This window comes from Scomber scombrus, chromosome 18, assembly GCF_963691925.1.
Source record: "Scomber scombrus chromosome 18, fScoSco1.1, whole genome shotgun sequence".
NCBI lineage: Eukaryota > Metazoa > Chordata > Actinopteri > Scombriformes > Scombridae > Scomber > Scomber scombrus.
The window spans coordinates 2546306-2555695 of NC_084987.1; the positions used below are offsets into that span (position 1 = coordinate 2546306).

Below are 9390 nucleotides of genomic sequence, written 5' to 3' on the forward strand. Positions count from 1 at the left end.
AGTGTCCATAAATGCATTTTCTTTGATCTCTTAATACATGGTGTCTCTGTGTCCACAAAGAACACTGCATTCCTGCATAATTACTCAAAGTACAGTTGACCAGTTCTCAGCGCTGTTTTTGTCTTGTCACTTCTTGATATTTTGATTTCAGACAGTTAAATTCCTGCCCTTGTGAGTTTGCCGCCTTTGTGATTGGCTTCACTGCCCCTGATTGTCTACACCTGTGCCTTGTTAATCACTCACCCCTAGAGTATTATAGTCTGTGTCATTTCCTTTGTTTTTTTGACGGATTGTTGTAGTCTCCTTCTGTCTCGCATTCCAGCCTTTTTTCCTTCATGTTAGCCTCAGTGTGTTTTTATGAACCTTGCCCATTTTTGGACCCTGCCTGTTGCCTCAGCCCTCTCTGGATTTGTTTGCTCTGTCTGACTGCCTGTCTGTTATTTACGTGTTTTTGATTAAAGGACTAAGTTTTGCAAATCAATCTATTTTTTGAGTCCAACCATGTTCCAGTCATTGCGGTACAGGCTAGCCACAATGGACTCAGCTGACGCCGACCCCATGCACACTACTCTTTGTGCCCAGGGCCGTCGATCCACCACCATGAGGAACAGCTAAATGCTGTGTGTTCTGGGGTCAGGCAACTCACGGAGTGAGCGTTGGAGCTCTATTTATGTCTTGCTACATCTACATCTGTGGAAGCCGGTGTCAGACCAAGAACTGGCTGCTAAGTCCATGCCTAAGCAAGCAGGCTTCAGTTGCTTCTGTTTTGAGTGTAATTGGAGCAGGAGATGGCCTGAATTTCCTTAGGAATCAAAGTATTTATCTATCTGGATCCTCCACATCCGATGCAACCCTGTGTATAATAGTCTGCATCTGCATCTTATCTACAGTAACTGCTACAGTCGCTAACTTAACACTGTGCAGTTTATCAACTTTTGATGGGTTTGGAGACACAGCTTAGATATTGTCATTTGCTGGTTGTAGAAGCTTTGCATAAAAGGCTAGCAGCTGTCCGTGCTAGGGCTCTGAAACTTTCCAATGTCCCAAAAGTGAACTTTTGTTCCATTCCGCAATGTAGTATTAAGTATTAAGAAGCAAATTATGGAAAGTGCAAGTACATCTTGTACTTGAGTCCTTTAATAAATGTGGTAGCTGGAATTATTGACATTGCCCTTGGCATTGGGCGTTTTGTCAGGCAAGTAAAGAAAGGTGTGTGAGGGAGGGATGACAGAGGAAGGGTATTTATGCCAGAGCAGATCTGATGATATGAACATACTGCGCAGTGATGGCTCTCTACAAAGTGATCTGTGTGGCAGCTCTGCTGACTCTACTGGCAGCAGGTAAGGGTAATACTGCAAATCCAAGTGCTTTCTTCAGTGGGCGATAGGCTCAATCACCATTGTGTTGCCTCATTTGGTGACAGACAGTGACCGAATAGACATTCTCAATGAAAAGATTTTTGAGATTGACACTTTAAGTGAGTTTATTCTGATCACCACAAATGTCCACCCTTGGACATGTTTCAATAAATCATATAATGTATCATTGAATATTAATGCTGCATTGTTATTTCAAGATCTGTTTTTCTGTTTTTCAGAGTCTCACTCTGAAGCAAATGGTAAGTCAAAGTTTTCACTTGTTGACTTCTCTTCCCCTTGTAAGCTATGACATTTTAAACATGTAAAAATGTTGTTAATTGTCTTTGGTATTTGCTGTCAGATAAACTTTTAAATACATTTTTGCACAGGAGGACTGTCAATTTTGTCCCCCATTACCTACATTGTAAGTGCACCCATCTGTTAAGAGATCAAATAGTGGGTTCAGGCATGGCCAGCTAACTCCACAGTACCCCCCAAACTTGGTTTGATATTCATCATTGTTCTCTTAATTTCTGATATAATACCTTCTTTTGTCCAATAAGAAATCAGCCATTTCGGATTTCTTGCATCAATAATCATTTTATGAACATGTTTGATGTCTTAAACAGAACACTGAACCCATGTTTGATTTACTGCTCTAATTTTGCACCATTTTTTTCCAAGCATTGTAACACGCCATAGTCGTGTCAAAAAAAAGAAACTCTTATAAAAACATCAACAGATCTCTCCTAAATTTCAGTTGCTTGATGTAAGTCCCAGTCTGCAGACAAAATTGAATCATAGTCATATTGCCACCTAGTAGTAATAGGAAGATATAGGCCCTTTAACTTTGACAAACTACGCCTAGCAGGTTAACCAAATTCTCCTAAATTTGGCCAGCTAAGTGGTAAGACCTTGATGATGCTAAATAGTGTGATGATACACTCAGCTCACGACTAGACGACACAAGATTTTAACACTGTTTTAAAGAATATTTCAATGACGAAATATATGACTGGAAAAATAGTCTTGTACTTGACTGAAAGTCACAAAATGTAAAACGAAGCAGGTGCTCCAGAATCCAATTATTACAAATTATAACATTACTAATAAAAAACACAGAAATAAAACTAAATTGCAAGTCCTATAGCACACAAATACACATTTAGAACATACTTTAAATACAATAAATTGTTTTAATTTGGTAGTGTGAGTAATTTTTACTTTTGCATCAGTAGGCTAACATACAAAATTAGGTGCACCTTGAGTAGAGAGACCTGAGGTCAACCTACCTCTGTCCCTCTCCCCATCTCCTACTACTGACTGTGAGATCTTCTCAGCAGGAAGAAGCTGCTAGTTCACAAACTTGAATGAGGGTGGCCACTCAACAAGGTTGATTGACCCACACAGTGACATTATAAAAAGAAGAGGTGATGTGTAAATGAGCGGTAAAAAACAGATCGTCTTTTTTTTTATGTGTCCTCTGGCATGATGCTTATATCTAAATCCGCCACTGATGCTGGCTGCAGCTGGATACTATTTCATGAGACAGCTTTTCACCTCGATGAGAAATATCGTCACATTTTAATATCGTGAGATCTCGTCATCAGTATATTAATGTGTGTGAATGGGTGAATGTGACTTCTAAGTGTTTTGAGGGGTAGACGGACTAGAAAACTTCATACAAGTACAGTCAATTTACCAATACACTGGCCAAACAATAACCAAAGAAAATTAGCTCTGCCATGACAACAATTGACTAATTCACATTTAAAATTTGACAGCATCCAGAAGACCCAGGACCCTAACACACTGTGTCTGTATCTTTTCCCCTTCTTTTATACATTCTTCACACTGAACCCAATGCCAGAGGACAAGACCCCTGACATCACCTCAAACAGAACATTAAGACAGAAGAGATCTTCCAGCATCCCGGGAGCTACCTCCAACCTGAAATGGGTGTATAGGCGTTCCGGTCATCATGTCCCTGACGGATCTGTGTTATATCACAACCCCTATGAGAATCGTTATGACTACATCTGCAGATGCGGTTGCTCAGCTGGTTTCAACACCAGAGGAAGTAATACGTGCAACTATGCCTATGGTGACTCAGAACGTAAATGCACCTCCTTTAATGTCCTGGTGAACAAAGACAACTTTGAGTATTTGGATTGGAGGGATGGCTCTTATGGTTCTGTGCCTACAAATTCAATCAAGACCTGCTCCAACGGTGACACATATATTGGGAAGAACAAGTATGGTCTTGGAAAGGTGTCTGTTAAACACAAGGCCTTCTTCCTTCCCTGGAGAGGTTCTGAGTATTGGTACAAGTATTACCAGGTCCTGACCTTTTCCAAAAAAGTTGCAAAAGTGCAAATGTCTGATGTCAAGTACAAGGTAAATGAAGCTAAAAAATTTAGTTATCCCCCAGAGGTCATGACCAAGGCTACCACCATCAACCATCAGTGCAGAATAGTTAAAAAAATACCTCATCTCCATAAAGAGTATGAGGAAGAGAAAAGGTGGGACAGTAGCACTGAAATATCAGTAGGTGTGACAGCTTCCTTTGAAGCCAAAATCCCATTTGTTGGCTCGACAGGTATTGAGATGAGTGCTTCGACAACAAAGTCATTCTCCAAAGGGAACTCCATAATGGTAAAGAAAAGCCTCGGTCTTGATGTGGAGGTTTGGGTCCCACCAAACCACACCTGCGGTGTCAGAATTATGGGACATAAGTACAAGACGGTAATCCCTTACACAGCACTCCTCACCCGCACATACCCCAGCGGGTCAAAAAGATCAACAACCATCTCTGGGGTATTCAATGGTGTCAATGTTATTGATTTCGTAACTCATGTAGATCGCTGTATTCCTATACCCAATGTAAAGCCATGCCCTTTAAAGTAAAACTAACGGTAATTTAGATTCCCCTCCCCCGTGCCCCCTCATTAAAAGCCCACTCTGTTCTGATTGAAGTGTTTTCTCCTGTACTTCTTGTATTGTAACTCTGTTCTTCTCAATCAAGCTTTAATAAATGTTCTTGCATCATACATCCTGGTCTCCTGACAAGTTTTTCATTTCGTTCTTCATTTTGAGTGACTATGGTGGTATTCAGTCTGACCCACTAGGGGTGTCTGGAGGCATGCGCCCCTGGAAGACACTTATGTAAATTTTTCAGTCAAATGCATCTTTCTGGTGCACTCTGAGAGCAAAATTAAGAGGTTATATCTATTATAAAAGCTGCAGAGTTGAGTGGAGGTGTGTGGGTAAGTTTTTTTAGGCTGTAACCGTTGTGAAACAATCAGAAAATAACATTTTATTGATCTGATTCACCGGCTTTCTCAGTCACACAACAGTGTCCTGTAGTTGCTTAATGTGGCGGAGAAACTCTGGCATAAAGTAGAAGTATTTCTGCCTTGAACAGACTCTCCTGAGAGCAGAGGAGAGCAACACAACATGAAATGACAGCTAACTGCAGCAGAGGCTAAGATGCTGAGCCTTCTGTGCAGCAGAGACAGACAGCGGTGGAGAGTTGTCAAAAACGTAATTCTATTTAACATTGTAATCCCCTTGAAAAAAGATGAAGGTCTTGTCCTATATCCCGTTTTAAGATACAGAAGATATATATGTCTTAAAAACTCAATATACCGCTCAGCCCTAAAACAACGTAACATTTTGGAGAGTGTACAGACTATGGTGGTCTGCCACATTCTATATAATTAATAAGTAACGCTGCCTATTAAAGCATTTTGACTTTTCTTTCATTTTTTAAGATAATTGTTATCTAAGAAACAAATGCAATTATTACAAAAGTAATTGTACTGCTACATAACACATTAACCTTTATACAAACTATTTGCAACATCTGTGTTACAATTTCACACATTTTTGTAGGAACATCCAGTTAGGAGTGGTATGAAATAAATGAAATTATTAATTAAAGTAAATTAAGTTCACTATTAAGTATCCTATCTACCAGTTATGTTTCTTATATTCATCAGCATGCAAGGTCATTGATAAAGTATTGCTTCCTGCGGCATGAAAACCTGCTGCACAACGACAATGGCAAATATAGTCACGACGATGTGTGTACCCGTTGTCATAATACACAGTTCCAGCAGGGAGACGACTACCAGAACGCCTGTACACCCATCTCAAGTTAGAGTTTGGAATCGGGTTATAGTAACTGGCCGCTCTCTTCTGTCTCAAGGTAGGAGAAGACAGAGGAAATTCATCTGTTAGCATTGTTCTGTCCGAGGTGATGTCAGTGGTCCTGTCCTCTGGCGGTGGGTCCAGTATGGAGACTGTATAAAAGAAAGGATAAAGACATAGACACAATGTGTTAGTGTCATGTGTCTGCTGGATGATGTCAAATGTTAAATTTGTTCAGGTCTGTCACTGCAAAGTTCACACTCCTAACTTAGTGCTCTCAGTGAGCCTCAGCTTGGAATGTGGAATTAAATGACGTGTCTGTGTTTGACAATGAAGCTGCACTTCCCTGTCCTGCCTCTAGGCCCACTGTCATTATCAGAGCTCATGTTTTTAACTCTGAGTCCACCAATACTTTTCATAATGCCTTTTTAGTCTCTTTTCATCTTCATTCCTCTGAGCAGTATTTGAGCACTGATGAAATATAACAATTTGATGGTGGGACAGTACCACTTCCATCTCGGTTGGTGTCACAACCAGCTTCACTGGCAAAATCCCATTTGTTGGCGAGACAGGTATTGAGGTCAGTAATGAGGTCACAAAAGATATCTCCAAAGGGAACAGCATAAGTGTGTCGAAAAATCTTGCTGTCGATGTGTCGGTAACTGTCCCATCAGACCACTCCTGCGGTGTCAAAATTATGGGACATAGGTACACAACAAAAATCCCATACACAGCACGCCTCACCCGCACATACAAAAACGGGCAAGTCAAATCGACGACCACCACTGGGACATTCAATGGTGTCAATGTTGTAGATTTCAGGTCTGTTGTAGATCGCTGTGTCCTTCTTCCCAATGCTCAGCCTTGCAAGTGAAAGACAAATGGAAGAGGTCTTTAAGGGGACCTATTATGCTCATTTCCAGCTCTACAATTTTTGTTTCCACTTTCTAGAGTAGCTTTGCATTTTCACAGTGCTTATACTGGCCTTTTATGCAGCCCCTCAGTTCAGCCTGTTTCTGACACAGGCTATTTTGGATTCCCCTCACTTCTCCCCCCCTCACTAAAAGGACACTGTTCTGATTGCAATGTTTTCTCTTGTACTTCTTGTACTGTAACTCTCTGTTCTCATTAAGCTTCAATAAATGTTCTTGCATAAGACATCCTGGTCTCTTGATAAATGTTTTACTTTGGGTTAACCAGATCTCCATCACGCCTTAATAACGATTACCCTTATTTTAGCATTTTAGCTTTTCCTTCTTATTCATTGTTGATCATTGTTACATAAGAAACAAGTGCCATTAATTAAAAAAAAAAAGGCATTCTATCGGTACATAACATATGAACTTACCTACAAACATATGGCAACATCTGTATTACAATCACACAAAGAAGACTGCAAAAGTGAAAAATATAGCCTAGTATACTCTGTTTAATTGGCTGGTGTTAATATTTACATGCTCTCACTGAAACAAAAGATGTACAAACACAGCCTCTGCCCTTTTATTAAATTATATCATTCATCAGAGGTGTCCAAAGAAAAACATACACAAAGGGCCATGTGGCTGCAGGTTTCAGTCAAACCAAGCATGAGCACACCAGGCTTGACTTATTTAATAAACTAATCTCAGTCTTCAGACAATTGATTGGGTAACCTCACCAGTGCAGCTCTATTGGTTCAAACTGCACTTCTTTATTCTTGTTTGTTTCATTGATAGATGTAGAGACAGTTGGGGCAGGTGGCAAATTGATATGAAAATGGATGTTTAAGGGTCTTCATCTATTTATGTGTGAGTGTGAAGGAGGCTTGTGCACGTGAGCCTATAGTTCAATTAAATTAAAGGTCTTTAAGGGGACCTATTATGCTCATTTCCAGCTCTACAATTTTTGTTTCCACTTTCTAGAGTAGCTTTGCATTTTCACAGTGCTTATACTGGCCCTTTATGCAGCCCCTCAGTTCAGCCTGTTTCTAACACAGGCTATTTTGGATTCCCCTCACTTCTGCCCCCCTCACTAAAAGGACACTCTGTTCTGATTGGAATGTTTTCTATTGTACTTCTTGTACTGTAACTCTCTGTTCTCATTAAGCTTCAATAAATGTTCCTGCATAAGACATCCTGGTCTCTTGACATGTTTTTTTTACTTTGGGTTAACCAGCTATCCATCATTTTTTTCACAGGCTTAATAACCAGTGTTGGGGTCATTTCTCAAAAATGTAATATATATATACTCTTAATGCATTACTTTACTCAATTACTCCATGTGGAAAATAATCAATTACACTACCAGATACATTGCTTTTGGGTTACTCCTTATCAATGCCTGGGATGTCGTTTTAAAATAATGTATCAACAAATAAAATAATATGAGTCTTGGCGATCATAACACCATGTTTTACAAATAATAACTGCCTCAAAATTATTAATAAAATAAGAGGTTGGCCTTTCTAACACCATTAGATCGCATATTTCACACGCCAAACACACTCAAACATAGTCACTTAAGTTGTTGACTCGTCCTGTTCATTTGACATGTTTTGGTTTTTTTGGGTTTTTTAAAGATATTTTTCAGACACAGACAACTTCATTTGACAGTTGATAAACCCAAACCGGTAACACTTTACTTGAAGGTATCATCATAAGAGTGACATGATACTGTCATAACTGTTACATGACAAAGTATGAACGTGTCATAAACATTATGTCAATGTCATAAACCTTTATGACTGTTGTCATTAAGTGTCATTCGGTTTTTGTAATGACAAGTTGACATTGTTTGGGTTGTCTTGATTATGACAACTTGACATTAATCAAAATGACATAACCAGAAGTTGTCTTTGTCATGACACCTTGACATTACATTGGTTTGGGATGTCCTTATTATAACAACTTGACATTAATCAAAGTGACATTATCAGAAAATGGGTTAATCCTAACCCTAACCCTAACCATAACCCTTCATTACACTGTCATAATGGTGTCATGACAGTCAGTTTTGGGTATCCTGTCTGTATCCTGTCAAACATCTATGACCAAGTGCTAGAATTGGTCTGTAACATTGCACATCTAATTATAATAATCATTATGTCAACTTGCTATAAACACAAAAATAGGTGCATATTTTGTTAATGGCAAGATCTCATGATAAAGATATTGTCTGGGAATGTCACTTTGATTAATGTCAAGTTGTCATAAGCAAGACAACCCATACAATGTCAACTTGTCATTACAAAACACTGAATGACAATTAATGACAACAGTCATAAACGTTTATGACATTGACATAATGTTTATGACACGTTCATTACTGTGTCATGTAACAGTTATGACAGTATCATGTCACTCTTATGACAATACCTTCAAGTAAAGTATTACCCAAGAAACAATGGGAGAGAGAGGGGGTGTGAAATGCAGCAAAGGTCCTCCGGCTGGGATTCAAGCATGAGTCCGCTGAGCATGTGGCATGGTGCCCTCAACCACTCGACCACCTGCGCGTCCATTTATTTGACATGTTTATCACTAAAGCAGTGGTTAAACCTCGTCGGGTAAGGTCTCTTAAATTGTTTGTCAGACAACCTGTTTCTCCTAGGAGTCAGAAAACGACTGGCCAGGCTGAAGAGCCTCTCCAGGGGCGCATTAGATGGCGTTTCCATCCTGACATAACACCGGTCCAGATAGCTCATGAGAGTTTTCTTGTCTGCTGGCTGACTGTTGACTATTATCGGTACTTTGCTGAGTTTGTTTGTGACAGACGGAGTTTCCTCTGTACAAACCATAGACTGTATATAAGAAATGGACATAACATCCGTGACGTCACCCATTGGTTTGTGGATTGCTGCTCGGAAGCCAATAGTTTCGGATCTGGGCAGCGCCATCTTGAAAAT

The 9390-nt window shown here is 39.7% G+C and overlaps 1 protein-coding gene across 1 annotated transcript; it reads left to right on the forward strand.

Moving 5' to 3' along the window:
* Window positions 1-1285: 1285 nt before the first annotated feature.
* Window positions 1286-4265, forward strand: LOC133999251 (natterin-3-like). Its single transcript, XM_062438440.1, has 4 exons — window positions 1286-1340; window positions 1424-1477; window positions 1598-1618; window positions 3229-4265. Exons 1-4 carry the CDS (start codon window positions 1286-1288, stop codon window positions 4263-4265), a joined length of 1167 nt encoding a protein of 388 aa, XP_062294424.1.
* Window positions 4266-9390: the final 5125 nt, after the last annotated feature.

Excerpts from the sequence above, each read along its gene's own strand:
- LOC133999251 (XM_062438440.1), top strand. The coding sequence starts at position 1,286 with ATGGCTCTCTACAAAGTGATCTGTGTGGCAGCTCTGCTGACTCTACTG. Across the intron at positions 1,478-1,597 it reads TTTTGAGATTGACACTTTAA|AGTCTCACTCTGAAGCAAAT; the intron begins GTGAGTTTATTC and ends TCTGTTTTTCAG. Across the intron at positions 1,619-3,228 it reads GTCTCACTCTGAAGCAAATG|AGGACAAGACCCCTGACATC; the intron begins GTAAGTCAAAGT and ends ACCCAATGCCAG.